Source organism: Armigeres subalbatus, chromosome 3 (assembly GCF_024139115.2).
Source record: "Armigeres subalbatus isolate Guangzhou_Male chromosome 3, GZ_Asu_2, whole genome shotgun sequence".
In the NCBI taxonomy this organism is placed as follows: domain Eukaryota; kingdom Metazoa; phylum Arthropoda; class Insecta; order Diptera; family Culicidae; genus Armigeres; species Armigeres subalbatus.
Genome location: NC_085141.1, coordinates 349,205,577 through 349,231,512, shown reverse-complemented (window position 1 = coordinate 349,231,512; position 25,936 = coordinate 349,205,577). Strand labels below are relative to the sequence as shown.

The 25,936-nt window shown below is 39.1% G+C and overlaps 1 protein-coding gene across 4 annotated transcripts in view; it reads right to left on the bottom strand.

Moving 5' to 3' along the window:
* Positions 1-25,936, bottom strand: part of LOC134226009 (single-stranded DNA-binding protein 3) — a 196,968-nt gene that overhangs the window by 91,521 nt on the left and 79,511 nt on the right. For all 4 annotated transcript variants that reach the window (XM_062706519.1, XM_062706520.1, XM_062706521.1 and 1 more), the window contains exon 3: positions 22,733-23,346. In XM_062706519.1, coding sequence (XP_062562503.1) covers positions 22,733-22,788 — 56 coding nt within the window. In that variant the 5' untranslated portion in view covers positions 22,789-23,346. The remainder of the gene's footprint in view (positions 1-22,732; positions 23,347-25,936) is intronic.

Here is a 25,936-nt window from a genome sequence, read left to right as displayed (position 1 = left end):
ACTAAGCTGCGAGGCGGCTCTGTCCCAGTGTGGGGATGTAATGTCAACAAGAAGAAGAAGAAGATGTGACTCCTAAGCCGACCCCTTGCCTCGAAACGGGACCGTCTATGTAGCGATGTTCATAATTCCTGTATTCCGTATTTTGCAACTCAGCCACTGACCTACGAAGAGTGTCCGAATTGTCTCCTCTCTTGAAGCGTCGCGCAATGGAGTGATTAATATCAGATATGGAGAAGTGACAGCTCCTCGCCACATGCCACTGGATCCTGGTTACTAGGAGGAGACGGACGTCAGACACCGTGCGCAGAATCCGGTCCCTTTCAATGAAGAGAGGGATCCTGTGATTTCCGGCAGTCGAAGTGACGAAGCAGGCAGCCTTGAGGCATATAGCAGACAGAATGCGGTCGAAGTAGCAAGACGCCTGCCTCAGCGCAGACAGACTCGGCAGTTGTGGAAGGTAGGAGGCCGGAGGCGATTCGAACATAACTGTTGAAGGTCGGGGACAATACGTTGAGGAGGTTATAATATGAAATGCAGGTTCAAGACCGTACAGAAGCCGGCTGTCACGGCTTCTCCAATGCGGAGACGAATAGCCCTGTTGCTGATCCTGTGGGGCTTTGAAATGGTTGTGATTAAATTAAGGCAGTTGACTTTGACAGAGCGGGGATGAGGCAGAAATGTGATTTGCGGTTGGGAATGGCATGTTCTCCCAACTTGATGCGCGGTCCTGGCAGTTGATGCCCCCATCGACACACGTGACCGCATACGCATTTGCTGGCGGTCATGCTTAATCCTACAGAGGTGGCCCAACGGAGAATGGCTCTTTGGGCGAATTGTGCTCTGATACGAGTGCGTCCAGGTGTGTCTCCGACGACTACTAATAGGATGTCGTCGGCATAAATGAAAACGTAAGCGTTGGCGACCAAAAATAAGGTGACCGCCAGGACGGATCCTTGGGGTACGCCAGTTTCCTCCTGGTAGATTTCGGAAGACTGATTTCCGATGACGACTTGAAATGATCGCCCTTTGAGGAAATTCCGAGCAAATGCCAGTATGTTGCCTGAGAATACCCATTCGCTGAGTTGCTGCAAAACTTGTGGTGTCTAGGTTCGATTTAACTCCTTCGAGTTGTCAATGGATACCCTCCTCGAAGGCATTCTGAATGACATCTGCTAGGCCAGCAAAGTATGTTCCAGCTCCGTACGCAGGACGGAAGGCATGCTGTTGGAACACGAATCTTCCATCAGCCTCGAGTTTATGGCGTAGATAACGGTTAACTAGCCTCTCGACAACCTGAGAGGCGCAGGAGTTTAGCGAGATAGGGCCGTACTTTGAGGCATCCTGGGAGGTAACGCTATCCTTCGGTATTGGGATGACGTGGCTGAGCCGCCATTCGTCTGGAAAGATTTGGTCCGACCAGGCTTGGTTTACCAAGTCCAGGAATAGGGCTTTGGCGGGAAGGGGAAGGTTTTTGATCATCGGATACCCTATTCCATCTGGTCTAGAGGGATTTCCGTTACTCTGGCGACGGCGAATGAATGCTTGGCGGCAGAGAACGGTTGGTTTAATGAGGAGTTCGACAATCCCGGAGGACTTGGAAGCCCTCGAGTTAGCATGATCTGGTGGTGATGAACCCAAGGATGTTAACGATCATTTAGTAATCTGCGTTCGATCATTTAGTAGTTTGTCAATAACTCATTCCAGAAGCTTAATTTCAAAATGTTATGTATTGTGCACTTCTATTGCAAAGGTTTATATACAGCTCTGTCAAATGTTTCATTGTTAGTAATGCACTAGTAACGAAGTTATTGCGCTAGTTGCATTAACTTAGACTAAATGATAACAAAATTCCAATCATTTAGTTCAAGTTATTACAACTAGCGCTATAACTCTGTTACTAGTGAAATTCTAACAACGAACCATTAAACAGAGTTGTAGGAAATCCTTCGCAAAAGAAGTCCACTATACAACACTTTTTAAAATTTAGCTTCTGGAATGAGTTATTGACAAACTACTAAATGATCGAACGCAAATTACTAAATGATCGATAACATCCTTGATGAACCTCTGGAATTTGGCTGGGTACCCACCTACCGCGACAAGTAAAGCAAAATACTGCCCGAGAGCGGTGGTAACGTCCGGATGGTCTGATATAGTGCGATCTTCAACGTCAAGGTGGATGGGGGAAAAACTATGCTTTCCACTGAGAGTGTTTACTTTCTTCCACAGTTTGGCGGTGGGTTGGGCTGAGTTGACGGAGTCAAGAAAGTCCACCCATTGCTTTTTCTTGGATTCTCGGATGACGGCACGGCTCTCGTAATTTTTTTCTCTGTATGTTTGTAGCGAAAACCCTCGGATATCATTTTTCAGTGTATCATCGGGATTGTTTACACACCGCGTCGGCACTTTGTGTTAAAATTTACTGTGTTACGTTGCTCTTATAAAGTCGTGTTTTGCTTCTAATTGTAACCATTAGTGTTGTTTACAACAGTCAAGTGGAGGATTACTCACAAGACGTGATATTATCGTTAAATCAGTTATCATCGGAATCGCTTCGACTGACTCTGCTGCGGTGCTGCCATATTTTGTTTATTGATCGGTTGTCTCGTTAGACGGTAAACGGCGTGACGTTATAAGTTGGTTTTTCGATACCAAGTCGTCTGGATTTGCGCTCGTTCTTCGTGGTCTGAAAATGTCGATCATATTGCCATTCCTGCGCTGAAGATGATTCTGAGAGCCATGTAAGATGTCGTGGATTCTGCACAGCTGAGTTTCATCCTAGATGTACCGGAATTTCAGTTGATGTTTATGAGGACGTGAGGAAGAATTACCAACTTTTCTGGTTCTGTCCTTCTTGTACTACTTTGATAAAGGATACTCGTTTCCGAAACACAACCCACGCTGCTTACGAAGCTGGCCAAGAACGTGCTCTTGATTCCCAAATTGACATTCTGAAACAACTCAAATCGGAAATATTGACCGAATTGAAGTCTGAAATCAGGACAAACTTTACTGCTCTATTTAACTCTAACTCGTATACCCCGAAGACATCTCATCAAATCGGTGTGGAACCGCGTCTGACTAAAAAGCGACGTCTGTTCAGTCCAACAAAGAATGTTCTCCCGAAAGCTCAACCAGAACTTATGCAAGGAACTGGCAGTACGTTATCTCCCTCCACTGAAATAAAAATCGTTCCGAAGGCGCCACAAAAGTTTTGGCTTTATTTATCTCGCATCGCACCAGAAGTTTCCGTCGATCAAGTAGCAGCACTTGCTAAAAAACGTATGGGCACTGACGACATCCAAGCTTTCCGGTTGGTTGCTAAAAACAGGGACGTTACTACATTGTCCTTCATATCTTTTAAAATTGGAATGAGTGCTGACCTGAAGCCCAAAGCACTCTCTTCAACAACATGGCCGAAAGGAATCGTATTCCGAGAATTCTCTGGCGACAGCTCTAATTCATTTTTTTGGCGACCAAGACTTCCATCTGCATCCAACGATCCGTTGAACATCCCAGTGGAGGCAGAAATGGTGGTGATAGAGTAAATCAACCATCTACTGTTGGCGGATCACCGGGACGCAAACTTGCCAATATCCTCAAGGAAGCCTCATATCCTCTCAACACAGTCGAGCCGATCCCGTCAGCGTCCTGCAGCCGTCCCGGTCCTGTGTTTGAGCTTGGTAACTGGGGCTTCCGAACTCTTCATCCAGGCAAGTATCATGCTTCTACGAACCATTCGCTTCCTGATTCGCTTCTCGATTTTAATCGCCTTACGTCGATAACACCATCAACTTCTTCAAAACTACGGATTCCGAGACGCCTTCCTGACAAAAGTCAAGAGCTACAGAGATGTTGCTACTCTCAAAATTCGTGTTCTACATATGTGGAGCAGATGCCGAGGCGCAGATTTGCCGCATGCATGAAGGAAGCCCCTATTCCTCTCACCGCAGTCGTGCTCTTCCCGCCAGCGATCTACAGCCGTCCCGGTCCTGTGTGTGAGCTGGAAGATGGGGTCTTCCGAAATCAACCTGCAGGCAAGTACCACTCCACTGCGAGCAATGCGCTTTCTCAATCTCCTTTCGTCTCAATTTCCAAATTCCGACGAGTGTCAGCATCCATCGAAAGCAACAGAGGCACCTCACCGAAAGACGGTCTCGCAGATGCACCAAATCGCTCTCCATCACTGACACCATCTAGCTCTTCAGTTATTAGGACTCCGGGACGCGCTCTTATCACAAGCTTCATGGAAGACTCTAACCCTCTCGACTCAGTCGTGCCCATCCCGCCAACGTTCATCAGCCGTCCTGGCCCTGAGGTTGAGTTAGGGGAGGGGTCTTCTAAAATCGATTACCAGGCGAGTACCTTCAAGATACGAACAGTGCGATTCCTCAATCAAACGCCCTTTCCAATGCATTGTTCAATGGCTTTCAGTCCTCGTTCTTCGTTATCAGGATCGTCACAGCAGAGTACGCCGCTGCAAGTGATTCCGGCTACCTGAGCGTCTACTATCAAAACGTCAGGGGTCTGCGTACTAAGACAACCGTTTTGAAGTTACGACTCTCATCCTGCGATTACGATGTTGTTGTGCTATCAGAAACTTGGCTCAAATCCGATATTTGTAATTCGGAGCTTTCATCGGACTACTCCATTTTTCGTTGCGACCGTAACGAGTTTACCAGTGGTCTTTCTAGAGGCGGTGGCGTATTGGTTGCAGTCAAACGTGAATTGCAATGTACTGAAGTGTCCCTATCTGACTGCTGTGCACTTGAACAAGTCGCAGTCACATTGACACTCCCTCATAACTCTCTGCATATTTTCGGTATCTATCTTCGCCCGAATTCCGATTGCGAGCTTTATGCTACCCACTGTACGGCAGTGCAAAGCTTAATTGATAAATCATCCGTTAATGACGTTTTCCTGCTGCTTGGGGATTATAATCTCCCTCATCTTCAATGGATCTTCGATGACGACATCAACGGCTATCTGACAACTAACGCATCTAGCGAGCAAGAAATTTCCTTAGCGAAGCCATCTCGACATGTGGTTTGGTGCAAATCAATCGTTAACCGTAACAATAGGCTGCTCGACTTGGTTTTCACAAATGCTTCTGACAACATGGACATCTCTCAGCCCGTTCTGCCGCTCATACCAATCGACGAGCACCATCCACCGGTAGTGTTACATATCGACACCTGCTGCCTAATACCACGTTATTCTGACCAGGAACCGGATCCCATGGATTACGACTTTCGGCGGTGCGATTTTACTTCACTTAATACAGAGCTTTCTGCGGTTGATTGGAGTCATCATTTCCATGGGCACTCAGTAGATGCTAACGTACTGCTGTTTTACGACAAGCTGTACGAAATATTGCACCTTATAGCTCCTCGCCGTCGTCGCATTAATCGAGGTGTTAATAACAAGCCTTGGTGGAATGCTCAACTCAGAAACCTGCGAAACAGATTGAGGAAGCTACGCAAACAGTACATCGCTAACAAAACTGACGGGAACAGAGTTTCCCTCCATCATTTAGAAACCTCTTATAACGACCTCCTCGATGCCAGTTACCGAAGATATATGAACGACCTCCAATCAAATCTTAAAAATAATCCGTCCAGGTTTTGGAGATTTATCGAATCGCAAAAGACGGCTCAAGTTCCGAAAAATGTTGTTTATGGCGACACTACAGCTACCACATCTGATGAAGCTGCGAATCTCTTCGCCGTGTGTTCAATGTGAACCCTCCGCAAACTCACCCAGGTAGTTTTTCGAATGTACTACCGCACGATATTGACCTCGCGCCCTTCCTGTTCTCCGACCTAGAAGTGTTGAAAGCTCTTCGCGATTTAGATGCTTCAAAAGGTACCGGAGTGGATGGCCTAACACCCTTCCTGCTGAAATCCTGTGCTGAATCACTAGCGGCTCCACTAACACTACTTTTCAACAGATCGTTGAGTGAAAAAACGTTTCCTGGACTATGGAAAACAGCAACGATGATTCCAATTCACAAATCTGGAAGTTTGCGCAAAGTTAATAACTACCGTGGAGTTTCCATTCTTTGTTGTATTGGAAAACTTCTTGAATCATTAGTTCATAAAGATTTGTTATCTGCTGTTAAACCACTCATTTCAATTCATCAGCACGGTTTTCTTCCTCAACGCTCTAGTACAACGAATCTGCTATGTTATTCTAATGCGCTCTTCCGTGAAGACGAGAAGCGCAATCAGGTGGACTCCGTATACGTAGATTTTTCGAAAGCTTTCGACACCGTGCCTCACCAACATGCCGTTGCAAAGTTACGGCACTTGGGTTTCCCTGAATGGATAGCAGATTGGATAATGTCATACCTGACTGGCAGAAAGGCTTTCGTTCGTGTTGATGCCTCACGGTCTAGGACTTTCAGCATTACCTCGGGTGTGCCACAGGGACCTTTACTGTTTATCCTGTATATCAATGACTTGACCAACTGCCTTACCTCTGCAAAGCTTCTGTACGCTGACGACCTCAAAATTTTCAGAGTAATATACTCTTTGCTGGATTGTGTTGCTCTTCAAACTGATATTGACGTACTCCGCCGTTGGTGCGATGAAAACGGAATGAGCGTGAATGTGGCGAAATGTAAAGTCATCACCTTCTGCCGAATCATATCCCCAATAATGTACAGCTATACTTTTGCCGATGCTGCACTAGAGCGTGTTTCGTCGATTCGTGACTTGGGCGTTACAATGGACTCGAAATTGCGGTTCAACGAACATATTTCTGCAATAACGGCGAAGGCATTCGCAGTTTTTGGATTTATTCGTAGGAATGCAGCTCATTTCACCGATGTTTACACCTTGAAAGCTCTGTACTGTGCACTTGTGAGGAGTATTTTGGAATATGCTGCCCCTATTTGGACGCCGTACCATACGACCCAAGTGATTCGCATTGAACGAGTTCAAAAGCAGTTCATCCGATTTGCACTTCGGCACCTACCGTGGAACGATCCAATGCACTTACCTGACTATAGAGCCCGATGTCAGCTAATTAACCTGGAACTACTCTCAACAAGACGACTCACCTTCAGAAGACTTGTAGTGTATGACATCATCAGTAGTAACATAGACTGTCCGGACTTGCTCGTGGATGTACAGTTGAGCATACCTAGCCATAGCCTGCGTCACGCTGATTTACTCGCTGTCCCAACCCACCGAACAACGTACGGATACAATAATCCCTTTAGCTCCTGCCTTAGAGCTTTTAATAATGTTTGTAATTTGTTTGATTTTAATGTGTCCAAGTATTGTTTCAAATCTAGAATAAGGAACTTAGAATAAGAGTAGTCTGTACGATCCAATCGAAGACGAATAAACAATTAATAATTAAAACATCTTCGGTGCTCGTGGACCAATCTAAGATTTGGAATGAAGATAAAAACCTAGAAGAGTTTCTGCGTCCGATGTTTTCGGTTTTAACAAAATCGGATTATTCTATGCAAAGTTATCTCGTGCGAAAAAAGACGAAATTTTGTCCATCTCATCCTCTTCGTCTAACCGATGTACTGCCATTCTACGCATAATTGTCCCATGTTTCCTTTCGTGAAAAATCTCAAACTCAAGTCAATTTGTCCCAATGAAAAATAAAGTTGTCGTTTGATATAGGGTAAAAGTTCCGTTAGTCGTGGGTGTTCCTACACCCAAAAAAATCTGCACGTTGTTTCCACCTGAAAAAGTACGTAGATTTTTTTTCACCTGAAATTCACGTAACCTTCACCTGATTTGTCGATAGAATTTCCATTCTACGTGAAAATCAGGTAAGTTCTACCAAAGTTTTGGATAGAATTCACCGGACACGTAAGTTTCACCTGAATTTTCTGAAGCATTTGCAGTAACGTGTGCACGTAAAATGTACCTGAAAATTCAGGTGGAAACAACGTTTAGATTATTTGGAGTGTATAGTTGTGGTACTACGAATTTTAGAGAATAAACAAATTAATCACAGCAACCCACCGTACCGGTCAATTAGTTGACCTGTCATAATACGTTAGAGACATAAACATCGTTGGAATTTCTTTGAATCGGTAAAGTATCTTTAAAATAGCTTATCTTTTTCTCTCCCTTGCACCAATAGTTGCGGTAGTGTTCCAATAGTTGCGAATCCCATATAAAATCTATGGGATTCGCAACTATAGGAACACGAATAACAAAATACCGCAACTATTGGAACACTGCACCAGTAATTGGAGGATATATTTCAGGTAACAATAATGGATTATGATGCAGTTTTGACACGCTCCGTGTAAAATAGAGTTCATGAGCTTTCAGATGATCTCTCAAGGTAAGAGAAATGAAGTATAGATGAGGTGTAATCGACCAATTAGTGCAGGATCGTGCATAGTTCCTCCACTATTGGGTCATTTACCCTATATGTAATTGGTATTTTCTGCTAAATTACCATCACAAAACCTAGGATAGGATGTGCCAATTAGTCATTAAAAATCGTACCGATTTTCTGTCAAAATCGTACCGGTTGCTGATTGGATGAAAATGACAATCGATTACTTCGATCGGCGGTATCACATTTTCAAAAGGGCAGCTTGTTGTTACCTTGGCCGTGTTGCTGGGTAATTAAATTGAAATTACCGAAAAAATTCAAAAGTTTGTTTTTGAATTTTTATGGGTAAATTGAAGTTATGCTAGACTGCAAATGATGTATGCATGATTATCAAATGTTATGCTAATTTAAAGCACGTTTTGAAGCATCATTGACCACATTTTAACCATTTTTACTGTGAAACGCATCTAATTCCACGTAAAAACTTGTTTCTGTTAGTTTGTACCATCTTTTACGATGAATGATGAAATAAATTAACGAGAAAGCATCAAATTCAATAACAAATTATTCGGAGGATTTTGCATAAAAATAATTTGAAAGCACTGGCCACCACCTCGTTGAAGCAACCGCCTAAGGAAACAACAAGGCAGTCAAAATTGAGTTGTCACATCCTATCCTAGCACAAAACGTAAACATAGTTAGCCGCAATTGATTTTAAATCGTAGCAGTCATAGAAAAAATACGATTTCCATGTGTAAATAGGGCAAAACGTCCAAACACCAGATTTGCCGGTGAATAAAAATAGCTGATTTCGAAACATTAAATGCTGCTTTACTATCAGAAATTATGTAAGTATTCCACTTGCCCATGGGAATCGAAATATTTATCACTGGGCCGGTAATGCCTGTTTTAGCTTTGAACCATCGGTGTAAAATACAATTGATTTTGAGCAAATATTTTTTCCATTATTTGGCCATATGATACTTCGCTCAAGATTATTTCATCAAACATCATCGGGGGTTGAACATCGCCAATTTTTGCGTAACGTACTTTATAGATCTTCCCTAACTATATCAATCGCGAAACCAATTATTTCGAAGCATTGAGCTCAATTTGAGCCACCAGTTGTTTGAGTAGATCATCGACTATTAAAGAGCAAATCTTCGACAAGGATTTTTGTTGCAATCTAAAGGAGCTACTGAAAACTAACAATGTTTTCTCAAGTGTGTTTCCAGTTGATCCTTTTAGATTTTCGAATTTCTCTTTTGTAAGCAGTGAGGGATTTTTTGTACTGTTCCCACGGCTGTGTACGTTCTCTGCATCTTTTGCAAATTAGTGTTCCACTGAGGTACGTGTCTGTTTGAAGAACGTTCCTTAGCAGCTGACTTTAAAATATTGCAATATCAAGCAAGAAAATTTCTTCGCACTTTCATCGAGTGTTGTCATGCAGTTGCTTTAATAATATTCTAAAGGCCTTCTGCAATAATTGCCTAATCACTCATTATATTGCCTAATCACTCATGCTGTCAAAATCGGATCATTTATATGATTTATGATGGAAATAGGTGTTTAAAACATTATTAAATTTTGTTTTCATCTTTTAACAAAATTTTCCTGTAATGTAGTTTTATCCGAATACTTTGTGTATTTACTATCTATCAATGACTCTCATCGTAACCAAACTCTCTCATTCCTAAAAATATCAATTAAATTGTTCAACAAAGACGTAAGTTTCTATGTTTACTTTCTCTTTCTTGAAGTACAAATCTACAGGGAAAAATCAGCTGCTTTGACAGTCAGTCAGAGATTAACTAAAGTTGCTAAAAAAAAGTTAGCAAAAAAATATCAAAGGTTGCATATAGGTATTTGCAACAGCGAGAAAAACTGAAGCATGAGAATTACGCCGTTCTTAAAAATCATGTTAGAAAGGTTCTTATGCTTAGTGTATATACGCACATTCCTCCTACAATATCTCCCTCCATATTTACCAGCACCCACACCAAGAACCAGAACATATGTATTCCCCCCTCCCCTCACCCGCTTTCCCAACCCTGATTAAAAGTCACAACCACATTGACTCGAAAAGATAGGCATCTCTCTTCTATACACGCGCCCCCCCGCACGCCCACCCGGTGGTTCCAAGACTCCAGCTCTCCCGGATTTGCTGGCGCGCGCTGGGACCGATTGCGAGGTTGGTTCCGTTTTTTTAGCCGCACTCGCTCGCCCAATGATGGCATCTGACTAAGCACTGATTATGACGATGACAGCGGCGGCGCTCGGTGGTGGCGACGACGACGGCGGCGGTCACTGATAGAAGTTCCGATGACAAACATTGATAACGCGTCGATGCTTTCATTGATTGTGTTCTGCTGGATTTTTTTATTGCGTGTTTTTATTTATAGTGGTACGGTACCACTTGGGTTAAGATATACAGCGGAAAATCCACTGAACACATCGTCATAAGTCAGTGAGCTGGACGAAATTGACCAAAGTGGTGCGTGGGAGTTCCATGCTAATTGAATAGTTATTAAAGCCAAGGGGAGGCGGAGACGGTGCACGACCGTTTGCTCTCGCTCTTGGCGAGTCCGCAGCCGATGGCAATGTTGAGAGAAATTTTGCTCTGGCGGAATTGAATTATGTGTTGAAATTTGATGATTGGATGATATGCTAGACATGTGAGCCTTCTGGGAGTTCGTACATGGATTTTGCCAAATAATCAAATTATTCTGTTTTAGAGGGGCAAGAATCTTTTATCAATACAGAAACGGAAAATCAATTTTTAATAAACTGCTGACTGCTTTTCTTTTATTGGAGCAAAATTTAAATTGTTTGAAAACCGATTACAGCAACGGCAGTCAGTACTGGGAAATGTAATTTCGGTGTCATGGGACAAATTTGCTAATAACTTTCTTCATAAGTAATCTATAATTATATATTTTTATGGACATTTGGCTTATGAGGGATCCTATATCTTCTTCGAACAGGTCATTGCTCTAAATGTTTAATCGGCGGAGTGAAAGCCGAAATAGTGACAAATAAAATAACAATAATGTCACGTTATTACGTGACATTCTTGTTATTTCGCTATCATGTTTCACACTTTGTATTCAGAACAATGATCTGCTGGACATGGTCTTAGAATCCTTCAAGCGTGGTATGTTCTTTAAAAATTTCGATTTGTAAATAGCTTTTGAAAAAAAAATAATCAGAAAATTCAATCAAGTAGCACACGCAACATCTTCCTAAAAGCTCCTTGTTCCTATTCAGTTTCATTAAAGGCGTTGGAAAACCATCAAAGCACGAAAAAGTTGCATCAAGATGTCAAAAATGTTCGAATTGTGATCAATGTTTCATGAAAATTTCAATGCATTACTTGTTTGACATTTGGAAACAAACAAACAAAGAATACTGCACTTCATTGTTGCAAACACGAAACAAAATCATTAAGTTGCATATTTTTCACCATGTAACTTCAATGCGTCTTTCAAAATTTAATTGTTTGTTTAAATTAAGTTGCAGATAAGTTCAGTGTGTCTTCGTGTTTAAATTAGCATACGCAAAGATTGCTTCTTTCCGAATAGTTGCAACACAGTGAAATTTTCAGAAGTGAAACAATTTGTGCTGCTTGGGAATAGCTCTGGTACAACAACGAAATTTCAAAAAGTTGTATTGAATCAGCAAAACGGACGAAAAACAAACTTTTGAACAATGTTTTCTAACCAAAGAGTCAACAAAAATTCTGCTTGTCTATTGGTGTTCTCACTACACACAAAAAATAAAAATAAAAGATTATTGGAGCATTATTCGTCAGGGTATATATTGTTTTCATTTGAAGGCTTTGTAAATTTTATAAAAGCATAATGTTTGGTTCTGGTCCATAAAGCTCTCAAGTTTTCCCAACGAACAGAAATGTTTTTCAATAATAATCGATTCAGATGCAGATATGCTATAAGAATTTTGCAAAAATGAGGTCACACTAATATAAGTACGTCTATGACTTCCGAACATCAAAAGCAAACCTGAAGGAACTGTATAAGATAAGAATCTAACAATTTAACATATCCGCAATTCCTATACATGTTACATAACACTTCTCAAATAAAAAGGGTAATCGAGTGGCTCAGTCGGCTACACGTCCGCTTTATAAGCGGATGGTCATGGGTTCGATTGCCAGCCCCCCATCAATCTCTCGTCAATCCTCAGAAGTGCAGCAGTAGTACGGCGTAATAGGGAACACGTCTGACCAACACAGCTATCTGACGAAGACTGACAAACTGACCCTCTTCTCGGAGGTATACCTCCAATGGACTCGATTTAATGATCGTCAATGATTTTTCCTGATGAACCATGAGTTTAATTGAGTATCCGTTATTACAAATGTGTGCCTCCAAGTGCCTATCAGACCAAATAAAATTCCATTAATTATTGGAAGTACCCATGAGTGCCAATGGCTTATATTCAGAGGAGGTACTCATAAGTCATGATAATGGTCTAATGGTAAAAAATGAGTCACTATTAGGGCCAATGAGTGTTTGTGAGTTCCCTTAAGTACCAGACAAAAGAATACAATAGCATTCGCTTGGACTCTCCTAAGAACTTACGAGCACTTATTAGCAATCGAAAAGTTCACGGATACGCATCGCTACTGAAGAAAGCACATGTATACTCATTGGCATTTAAGGTTACTCATCGGCACTTACGGAAACTTATTGGAACTCCTTTGCACCTCACGCATCGCACTTGTACTCACTGGCACTCGTTTGCACTAACAGCAACTTGTATTCAGTATTCACGGTTCTCATGATATCTTATTTGTATTAGTTCACCTTCACAGGTACTCATAAGCACTCTCAAGCACTAATTGTTACTCAATGGTATTTTTGAAACTCCTTTGAGCTCATTGGCACTCACGGGAACTCATTGACAGTCATTGCAAACAATTGACGGTTAAGGATGTTCATTTGTGAAAATTTGAAAAAAAAAATGGAATAATTGGACTTTGATAAATAAAACAGTGAGCTTCCAAACTGTAACTTAAAGACCGACGAACAACACATTTTTCTTATTAGTTTATTTATGTCGATACTTTCTGCAACAAGCACAAAACAAAGACTTATTCTACGTCAAAAGAGTTTAATTGCGGAACAGGGGCCCCTGTGTACTTGTTGTTGCAAAAAAAACCTTGTCTCCTAAGGAAAATGAATGAGAACAAAGCATTTTATGAAGTAACTTGCCGGTGGGGCTTGCTTTTACGATTCTGTTTGCGATAAACTTGACACGAAGTCTTAAAACAATTGTGCGATATGAAAGAGCTATACCTTTCATTATTAATCAACGGGAAGGGGAATGGTTACACGAAGGTCATAAGTACCAACCCCTCCTTCTAGTGTCCAGTAACTTCTATTATCCAAAAATGTCAGCTGGGAGGCCCCATCTTTAACCGACTTCGAAACGATACACGATTTCCATAACTGCATGTTTTCGATTCCCTTATCTTCTTATGTTTAAAAGGAGATCAAGATAATTTTTACCTGAGAAAGTTCTTTGCTTATCCGGCGCCATGCTACTCGATAACCAAGTTCCATGGTTGATTATTCTGAACAACCTTTTTGTTACTTTCATCAACTGATATACCCGATATGCCCGTCTGGCCCCCGATCTATTTCATTTGACCAGTGAAGAACTGACGCGACTGAAGCTGAATATTGCCACACAGATGGAGACGCATGGTGCATTCCTCCGATTGGAACATCTTGACATCAATCAAATTTGAATGTAAACCATTAAACTGGATCAAAACTAAATGGGGACAATAAGTACCGGAACCTTCTAAATGACACAATTTCTGAAAGTGTTTCAAATTACTTCAACAGTACATATTAAAATTGAAACCAACTCAAAACCAGAAGTGACGTTGATTCGTTCGAGATATCCACATACTCGGTCAATTCTAATCCAATCTGCTCTAACCAAGCTTATTAAGTCCCTGCTGTATAACATACCAAGTTGTTGGAACAAGGATTTAGATAGCACAATTTGGCTTTCAGGAAAGGAATTCCGTCATAACAAATCTCTGGGATTACGCTCAGTTACATTTAATACATTTTTTTTCAACATAAGTAAATAAAACACCGTTCAGCACTCCGCTTCTTTTGGTGGTGGTGATTAACGACTTACTAAACAACATGACACACGCATTCTCTTTAATCTACATGGAATTGATAGCTTCTTTCTAATACTCGATGCATATTTATTTCACAATCAATGATCGAATTTTGTCAATAATGATCGAATTTTGCAATAATGATCAGCAATAACTTTTTACTGCCTTCATTTTTGATAAGAGTTGTTCAGACAGATATGTATATGTATTAGCGAATAGGCATAAAATTTCTGTCGAAAGAGCATATTTGAAAGATTTACATGAACTGTTTTCTACAGTATTAGAGGAATGTATCAGTTTTCGACAATCGCTTGTGCCAAATTATTTCAACTTTGTTTCAATAGTTTGCATGTTGGATAATGAAAGTTCGAAGTGTTGATCCCTGACTTACAGCTTTATGTTGAAGTCATTGATTCATTCAAGATCGTGTTTGCATATATATCTCTTTTGATAAAAAAATTCAATGTGCAGAAAAATATCACAAATTAACTTTTGTGCATGATTAGCAAATAAACAAATTGCTTCAATTTTCTAGTGGCACAACGCCCGTGTTCTTTTCCGTCATTGCCGGTGCTCCATCAGTTGTTAGGCCTTAAGTTTACAAAGAGGAATTCAACCTTCTTAATTCAGGTCCAAACAGCTTTCCTCAGTTCTATACCGGTAGTCGTTTTCTTCATTGCGATCAAAGCAGTTAATTCCTCTGTGACTTGAAGATGATCATAAAGTCTTCCTGTGAAGGCATTTGCCTTGTTTTTTTACATTAAGTACTTTCATCGATATCGAGCGGGTAGAATCAGAAGCAGGTATCTTTTTCACGTAACGTAGGAGAATTGTTCCGTTTTCCATCACATTGAACATATATTCATCACATCGCAAAACAAAGAAATAAAACACCAATCTTGTCGCTTCTGTTTGCTAACATGCATGCTCACTGCTGGAAAAAATCACAAAAATAAAAAACAAACCAAATTCCTTTTCATTGCTATGATTTTGATGGGATGGAAATGGGAGCAATGATATGAAGTGCCGAACCGTTCCCCTAGTTTTCAAATCTTCTGCGACTACTGATACTACTGAAGGAGGCTGTTTCTTTAAAACACACGATATCGCCAACAGCCGATATGCATTCCCCAAAAAGTTCTCCGTCCTGGAAAGGTTTCATCCATTTCCCCAAAATAAAATTATTTGACTCTTGCCCAGATTTAAATTTTTCAATCAGTAATAACCTACAATTTTTATTAATAGATAATAAAAAAATGCTTCTCGTGCCAGATAGAAAGGATATCGGGCCGGTTAAGAAGTATTTTTTCTTACACGTAGCGGGCCATAAAAAATAGAGTCATCCGGTTCGTGGGCCGCACGTTGAGCAGCCCTTCTAGCTAGAGTGTTAATGGCAAACAAATGGCGTCTGGCAGAGGCACTAAAAATTGACATGGAAATTCGAATCAGAAAAGCAAAACCTGCCTTTGCGAATTTAAGCAATATATGGAGCGTGCATTCTATGCCGTATATTCCAGTGAAACAAAGTTTGTATCAGTAGTGCAGAGGAGATTTCATCAACAGATGCCTGCTGGATGTAATTTGGGCACATGGAGGTATCACAATCCTTAAGCATCGCCTGTGCGATCAAAAGCAGTTAACATAAGCATCCGAAATTCAAAGTGGTGGTGGATAGAAGCGTAACCGATCTTAGCACAAACTACAAAGTGCAGCTACTGGAGGCACGTCCAGACTGCTGTACTTTCGAGTGATCAGTGCATACCGCACCGTAGGATGCTAGCTCAATGGCACGGAAATGCACAACAGAGCACAAGGGCTTAAGCAAATGTGACGGCAATCTGGCACAAAGGGCTACTAAAAAGTAAGTAAAAGCCCAAAGGCCCACATTAGAGTGATTCAAATTTTGACTTTTTTGCTCCCCTATGCTTAAACGATGACATTTGCCATTTTAATAATCGTCCTAAATTTTTAGCTAATTTGGTCGTAATTTGACTGAGCACAAGCAGGTGGAAGCTTGTATGAAAATTACTATGAAAACAGTAACTTTTGTGAAAAACCGTTCCCTATCATTGCTGATTAAGCTCTAAAAATGTATGAATACTTTAGCAACATAAGAAATTTAACAAGGGAAAATATCGTCGTTGTTGCTAAACGATTTGATGCTAGCAACAAAAGTTATTAGGGAAATATTGAATTGTGGGAAATTCAATTTAACACGTAAAAGAATAACATCAATATCAATAATGAGCATTTCTGTTTTCTTTATAATTTTGCTCACAAAAGTCAGTTTGCTTCGCAACAACAACTGACTTTCAGCGTAGGATCTATTCTATGATGGCGATGCGTTTAATATATTCAAATAGATTCTGGGCTGCTTCACGAAACGATCCTTTACATAAGTGGCAATTCTCATAGTAATTTTCATATAATCTTCAAACGGCACATGCACAACCAAATTACATCCAAATCAGCTAAAAATTTGGGAGGACTATTAAAATAGCAAAAACAATCGTTTAAGCACACGGGAGCGAAAAAGTCAAAATTTGAATCACTCTAGCCCACATCCTATACTTCTTGAAGTAATACTGCAAGGTGATTCCAGGAGGGAATTTAGGTTGGAGCATAATGACAGTTTGCTGGGTTGGCCCAGCCCCAGTCATTATTGGAGGAGTCCTATTTGTCATCCTATCACTATCTGGTGCACCCCGTGTTGCGGAACTACGTTGGGTCAGTGGTTTAATGTATTCCGCATATTTATTAAATAAAAAAGGGCGAAAGTAGTAAATAACCGGCCAATGTATGTATCGTTATAAGGGAGATTGGTGCTGGTTGGTCGAATTTTGATGTGGAATGTCTGTACTCATTCTTGTTAGACTTTTCGAAAAACGGGGTTCGCTGTCAAAAATATACAAGTCTTGAGCACATTTGTGACATTATCATCAATGAAAACAAATTGAGGAAAAAGTTATAAACAAAAAGTAGAAGGTTATATCCGAGACACAACCACCAATTGGACATAGGATTACGTAAATTCATTAGAAATGTTTATTAAAAGCAGAATCTAGAGAAAATATCACTTCATTGCTACTGACGCCAACGTCAGCCACTCGATGATTTACCGCTGAAACGCGATAGACGCCATCCGTGCGAATAAATTTCCGCATCATCTTTCTCCGACGAGCGTTTGCGCTGCTGCCGACGTTAAGCGATTATGATTTGCACGTTGAAGAAAATGTCTGTTTTTGCATTGAAGCGCTGGCATCGAACAAACGAAAGGCGGAGCCAGCGAGCCGGTGCCAATGGTAGCTGCCACCGAAGGGGTGGGGTAGGGTGGACCACACTTTTATGAAAAAAAAATCAAAATCATTTTTTCGAGACGTATACTCCCTGAAAATAAAGTTTTTTGCTCTTAGAAGCTACTGTAAAAATTTCAGCCAGATCCAAGTCTACACACTTAGATTCAATTTCGCTGTTCGGCAAAAAAAATTGACAAAATACTTTGGTAAACATAGAAAATTACAGATTTTTCGGTAAACAGGATTTAATTTACCGTAGTTTTTTAAAGCATTATTGAATGATATGTCATTTCTTACCGTATTTGGTAAATAAAATACAAATCGTACGGTAAAAACAAGTAATCGTAAACGGTAAACAATCTACCGAACAGAATGTAAATTTACGTTTGAATTACCGAAATTCGGTAAACTAAAATGAGTGAAATAAGTAGCCATTTTTTAAATCAAGCCGTTTGAGGTTCGCTTATGGAGGAGTTTTGTGTGTTTGTAGTGTTTGTGATTTTTTTCGAAGTTTTCTTTGGGCAGCAGCCTCGAATAAACCCGAAGCGACTAAAGCATTGTTCTAATCACTTGAGTTCTCGCAAGACAAAGTTTCTACTTATAAATCAACACTTTATGTTATGTATCTATAGGGGAAGACGCGCACTGCGCAGCATCCAGTGCTACCGGTTGCACTATTCGCTACCGGATCCGATAGTTTCGTGCTTCCGACATGCTTGTGGGCGAAAAGGCAAATCAAACACGCAAGCTATTACATTTCATTTTCATATTTGAATTAAAAATAAAATGTTTGAAAATCAAGAAATCTACGAACTTTATAATGAACAAAATTCCGAAATAATGAGGTTATTAAAAACAAAATGGACCTATTGTAGAGTACCTATACTACTCCAATTACCGAAGAGTACGGTAGTTTTAATATTTGACGAAAATTCCATTACTGAACCGTACGGTAATTTTTGACAGCTTATCGACAATATCAAGTACCGAACATTCGGTAGTTGTTTACATTACCGAACATTCAGCTGTTGAAAGTACGGTAAAAAATTACCGTATACTGTAAAAAATTCTGAGTATGTAAGTGTATGTTCAACGAGCATGAAGATTATATGGGAAAATCTACTTAATACATATATGGGAAAAATTTTCGCGGTTTTCGCGAAAAAAAGAAAATGTTTCGGATCTACCCAGTAAACACAAGATCGTATATGATGTCAAAGATGTTAAAGTGGAGAGTATTTCACCTCAACTTTAACATCTTATGTTGCATTATATACGATTTTATGTTGACTGTGTACCTTCTCATGTGTAAAATGGTGGATCTAAAAAGAAAATTATTTTTTCAATCCACAATAATGCCCCTTTCTCATCGCTTATCGCGCCTTATCACTCATAACACCCAAACGTTAATCTGCAACTTGCGTAATAATTTTACTTGACTGCTGCTGTTTGACAGTCACTCGATGATTTTCCACTAAGTGACAACCATCTACCATTTCCACGTACCACGTTTTTGGAAATTACATGAATATTGATTCGCGTTACAAATATGACTTTACCATAACATAAATCTACATTATGGTCAAACGCAAAAAGCGCATACAAATTTTGTATCCATTACATTACCGCTAGGTTAACTTAATGAAGGTGGTAGCATTAAGTTTTCCATAGCATAGTGGTGGGGCATGGGGCACCCGTCTAGCGTATTGGAAGATATTTTCGCATATTTCATAAATACTCTCCTCCTTAATACACAATGTATTTCACATGTTTTCGGTTCTCAGTATCGTCTTTCACATAGTACATCCATATATGGGCAATCTAATACCCCACCAAAATAACTAATTTTCAAATAAGCTACTCGGCCAACCAGCTACGGACTCCCCTACGATACCGAACCGTGTCATTTTGAAGTGTTTTCCTTTCTCGAACGCTAAGTATAGGTACCGAAAGGCTATTATATGTTCTCTCCAAAAACAAACTTTTTGTTAGAAGGCCCAGATACCCATAGTGTTATATACCAATCGACTCTGACGAACTGATCAAATGTCTGTCAGTCCGTGTGTATGTGCATAAAAGGTCTCGCACACTTTTCAGGCACTTAACCTTAACCAATTTTCACGCAACAAACTGCATTCGACGGAGAATCCTGTCTCATTGTTTCCTATTGAAAATTGGCAAAATAGGACTATGGGATCAGAAGTTTTGTTTAAAATACTATACTATACATAATAGCCCTATTTGTCTGTCCGATGACTAGCCAACCAGACTCAGCACACGGGGAAATTCTCAAAAAAAAAAAAATATTTGACACCCCAATTCTTTTTTACTATCAGATGCAGAAAATAAAACCAGTGACAACCTTAGACAACTGGACACAGCATTTGATGAAAAAAACACAGACAACAGGCGTTGAAAATTTTGATTTTTTTTATTGCATGAATTAATGAACCGTTTATATTGAAAAAAAAAAAACACTTGCCACGGGCGTTACTGCGTCCACAAATAAACTCGTTTTTTATAATGTACGAAAGAAGCACAATTACCGTTAGGTAAATTAATCAGGGTCTTTTATTCTTTCCTGGACATCTAAATGTGCCATACCCAAGTAACATTTTTGGTTTTATAACGGTCATGAAAAGTATTTTCTGCTCTTTAAGACTTCTACCAAACCATTATAATACCAGAATGTCTAATCTAACAGAGCAGATGTTTAAAATGAGATAAAATGCATAAAGTTAGGAAATTTCCATTGAATCATACGGAAAACCTTTCCAACAGTGTAGGTATCCTCCTACCGGAGCGCTGTGCCATCAGAGGAAAGACCTGCGCGTATCGCGTATGCCTCATGGCTGCTAATCGCCACCCATCACAATCCATCTTTCTTCCTTCCAGCTGTTTCTTATCCCGAGTCGGTAAGGAAACAATCAAACAGCTAAACATGTAGATATTATTGTGCCTTGGGAAGAACTGAATAAATTTCATGATTTTCATGCGTGATGAATAGATTGTTGTACCTACGAGATATACACATGGCCCAGGGTGAAATTGATAACTCTGGCTCCAAATTTTACTCATCGGACGCCAAAGTTCCTAATTGTCTTTTCGTAATAACTTGTACTCAAGTAGGTATCAAATCAGTTTTGGTAAAAGAAAAACTGCACTTCATTCATCGTTGTACAATAGTTTGATAGAACCAAAAACTTAAAAAAAATCTCAATCTCAACCTAAAAAAATGCAATCTGTCAAATTTAGATCCTATGTTCATACACTTTCTCACTCAGGCTGCATGATCTCCACTAACGGTACCAACGGATCGGAATTTAGAATAGGCACAATTTTGGAAAAAGCGGTACGGATTATCTTTTCCATCACAGGCAAAGCCGAAGCCCGGCAACAAGAACATGCGATTGGTCGTCGTTACATTTGTACGCGGGATGCTTCACTTACTTCACCGGCTTCTCTATCCAGCGCTCTCTAACGTTAACAAACTTTCTGCGCCTCCATAGGCTTCGTTCGTTCGTTCGGGGTCACGGTCAAAAGATGGATGCGTATTTTTTCCAGCGCCTAACTGATGGTGCCCAGTGGAATACTTGGTTGCACTGACTGGTTGGTCAAACGAGAATCTTCCGTTTCGACATGAATTTGTAATTGGGTTGCCTTATTCGAATGAATATATTTTGAGGCAATATTGGTTAATACTTTTGAAAATCTGATCATATGAACCAATTTTGGTGACGATGGCTGAAATCGTGAATTTGTTTCAAAATTGGATTTTTATGTAATTCATTTTGATCTGAATTAAAGTTCGGATCGAAGCGATAAGATCAGTTTTGACAGACCTGAATTAAAAATACGCACAAAATTGGAACAAATACCCCTCTGTGCACTGCGTACTACGTGTTCTTCTTCACGTTCTCGGTTGTGTTCGACAATTGTTCGCTACAAAAGCGTCGAACCGACCAACTTACACACCGACCGGAGGCTGGATCAGCGGCGGATGATGGTGCGTTCGCTAGTCATTACTCACCGTAGCAAAGGCATTAACTGCCGGTTTAACGGCCTTCTTCGCGCTCGCCTAGAAGCGGGAAAACTAAAGCCATTCCGGATGCTGATTAACGAATCACAGACCAGATTGAGCTTTACGACAGGTAGATAACGAAGACGCATCGGTTGTTGTTGTTGTTCGTGTGGTTGAGATTCTCTTAGGGATTCGAATAAGGAACCGGTCGATTGATGACCGGTTTTCAAGGTCGAATCCCGCGCAATATTAAATACACAAAGGGAAGTAAGAGATTTATGGATGAAGATGATTCGTTTACGATGCAATTTGATGGTTACATTGCTGTGTAACAGATACTTTCTGTATCATGGATATTCCTCTATTAAAAAGAAGTGATTTCCAATTTGCAGTGCGATATAAACAATTTGCGACTTTCTAAAAAAACTATGTTTGATTTTTATATTGTTGCAGGGTTCTGAAACATATTCTGAAACCTAAATGAATTTATTAAAGTATGCTTTTGTAGATTTATTTTAGAAGAAATTTTACCAGAAATGTATTCAGGGATGTTTAGTCCGCTGCATTTTCCAACTTCGTTTTACAATTCATACAGCCTTACAAATATTTTTTCAATTTTTTTTGGGTTCAAATCTATGCGAAATGTATTTTTGGAGGATCCATTCTCAAGCCAGTGACGCAATCCAGATAGGCGTCACGCGTTTCGCAGGACGCTTGCTGGTCACATTACCCAAGAATGCTCTAAACAGATCTTACGAAAGATCCTGAAATAAATGTGAACAAACAAATCTTTTGATCCATATGTTTAAGAAGTGATCACGTTTTTCCATCACTTGTGTTATGAGTTTTTTTTTCTATGAGATTTTTTTTTTGTTTAAAATCAATTAAAATATTGTATGTATTAGAATTCAAATATAAAAAAATATGAGTACTTACTTTTCCCTAGCTTGTGCATCCGACGGCACCGCTGTCCCTTTTCCTTTAGCATACATTTTGATAACACTTAAATATCTTCCCCTTGCCTTATCCGGTAATAGAAACTAGGATTAAATGATGCCGTTTTCCGGGTCGAGATCGACGCACTACTTCTAAATCACCAGATCAGCAGATGATCTCTTCGCGGGCCCTCTTCGGTCGGAACCGTTCCAACTCCTTCCCGCAACCCTGCACCAACATTCGCCGGTACGCGCACTTCACAAAACGAACGAACAAACTCAGGCGTAAAACCTCACGACAATTATACAAGAACAATCCCCCTAATCAATAGACACCACGAACGACAACTTTGGGGGCTTCGATCCCGTGTGGATCTCGCTGTTATTATTTTGTATCCAACCTCCAAAAGCCAATTTATTCTCTCCCTCGAGACGATGCCTTTGCTTCAGTGCAGCACAGCAGCGTGTGGTATGGTAGGCGAGGGCGCGCGCGCAGGCAGCAATAACCGAACACTGACTCTTCTAACTGTTGTTTGTTGTTGGTTCACTTCCGATGGTGACGGTACTGGTGGTGGTGGTTGTTGAGGCGACGGCTGCGGTGGTGACCGACTTCGGCTGGAATTCGGGAAAAAAGAGATCAAGCAAAGGGAAAATTTTTAGACCGAAAATAAGCAAAGTAACAAGCACTTAGGCTTGGTTGTGAAAAACATAATTGTTCCATTAAAGGTTGGTAGGTAGGGAAGATGGGGCAATGTATTTACCAGTGCAGTGGTTCAAAAATCGATTTTGGCTACACACAGCAAGCCCTTTTCTGGCTTACATAAGGAATGTCCTTCCAAAACTTTGCCTGAATGGTTAGAAACTGATTTTTTGCTAATGGTCTTAATGTGTATAAGTCTATTGGGCCAGGCTAAAAATTAAAATCGTTCAGAATTTCCGTCATAATTACACCAATGGCTAATGTGTTTAAAATGGCAAATGATTACTTCTATCACCAGTCTGTTGTTAGTTCGTCCATATTGCTGGTTGAAAAAAGTTAATCTCTTTGCAAAGTATTGAATACTGAAAAAGACTTTAGTGCAGTAAAATGCGACTCGTGCAAAATTGCTAAAATAAAGCAAAGCATTTTTAACCCACGATGCATTTTAATGCACCTTCCCTGCTTCTCCCAGCGAGCCAAATCGGGTGCGCAGTGTACATTCAACGACTGGGACTGCCATGTACGAATCGGGTGTTCTTATCGCAAGCAATTGGAATTTGGCATCTAAGACTTTCATAAGTGTGTGCGAACAGTATAGTGTAGTAAAAAGTGTCGAAAATCTAGAAATTAAGCCATTACAACAATCCAGAACTAAAGATACAAAAAATAAAAAAAATGGAAAGTTTAAAGAAATTTAACAAGAAGTAAAAAAAATGAAACTTAAAATTCAAAGAGTAAAAAATGTGGGAATATAAAAATTTAAACATTTGGAAATACAAAAAATTAAAAACTAGAGAATTTTAAAATTTTAAAATTAAAAAATTTAAAGAAATTTTAAATTTAAAAATTTCAAAACTGAAATAGGGGTAATGATGGCTTTGGCAGGTTTTGTTCTATTATTGACAGGGGGTTTTTATGACTGATTATGCTCAAATTTGGCCTAAACATTCTTTGCATATCAAAGAATATTGTGGCCAAATTTCATAAAATTCGGTCGACAAAAACCCCACTGCCAATAATAGAACAAAACCTGCCAAAGCCGTCTGTTCCCCTATTAAAAAATTTAAAAATTTAAAAACGAAAAAAAAAAAAGTTAAAAAAGTTAAAGTTGAAAATAAAGAAAAGCGTTAAAAAATTAATAATTCAAAGAGTTTAATTTGAACATTTTAAAATTAAAAAATTGAAAAATTGAGAAATTAAAGAATTTAAAGATTTAAAGATTTAAAAATTTTAAAATTTGAAAATTTAAAAATTTAAAAATTTAAAAATTTAAAAATTTAAAATTTTTAAAATTTTAAATATTTAAAAATTTAAAAATTTAAAAATTTAAAAATTTAAAAATTTAAAAATTTAAAAATTCAAAAATTCAAAATTTTAAAAATTTAAAAATTTTAAAAATTTATAAATTTGAAAATTTAAAAATTCCAAATTTTAAAAATTTAAAAATTTAAAAATTTTCAAAATTAAAAATTAAAAAATTTAAAAATATTAAAATTTTAAAACTTTGAAGTTTTAAAATTTTAAAATTAAAAAAAAATAAAAATTTTAAAATTTTAAAATTAAGAAAATTAAAAAATTATTAAAAACATAAAAATTGAAAAAAATTAGAAAATTATTAATAATTTTTTTTTTTTTTTTTTTGGTTTAAAATTTAGTTTATTGTCATTTAAGTTTGTATTTACAATATTGTTTGGAGTTCAAAAATCTAATTCAAGGTGAAAAATTAAATCATTAACATCAATTCTGTTGTTAGAGTTATTAACAAAGTGGATGTAGTTTATGAAATATTTCAGTATTTTCACACGAGTTGTTCTTGTTATGCCTGGTAGAACAGGTTTAGCCAGATCGTCAAACGAAAACCGTCTCCATCCACCCATTAATTCCAAAAGCTTCTGCTGGAGAACCGTCCATGCCGGTCCGACACGAGCGCAGGAAGAAAATTTGTGTTGGAGTGTTTCAGCTGTTTGGGTGCCGCAGTATTGGCAGTTCTCATTCTCCACGCGTTGCATTACGTGCAGCAGTCTTCGGTGCTCTGTTTTACCGTTCACCAGCAAGAAAAGTTGAGTGCGCTGCGCAGATGACAGCTCTTTCATTCCGATGTTTCGCCACGCGTTTAAAATTTAAGAATTTGAAAAATTAAAAAATTAAAAATTCAAAAATAAAAAAAATAAAAAATTAAAATAATAAAAAATTAATTATTAAAAAAAATAAAAATTTAAAGCTTTAAAAATTTAAAAATATAAAAATACTGCAATATCCCGATTTTATCACCCCCCCCCTGGTGAATTTTGGGGTGATAAAACAGGGTATGTGACAAAATTGGAAAAAAATATATGTTTTTTTAATTCATTCCACAAATATGAATCATTTTATGCCAGAATATTCCACAGGTACTCAGAAGTCGTTCGTAATCAGCTATAGGCGGTGAAAGTTATTTCATGAAAATCAATGTTGTTTGTGGTATTATTTACGAAAATAAAAAGAATGACAAAATTTTTTGGGGTG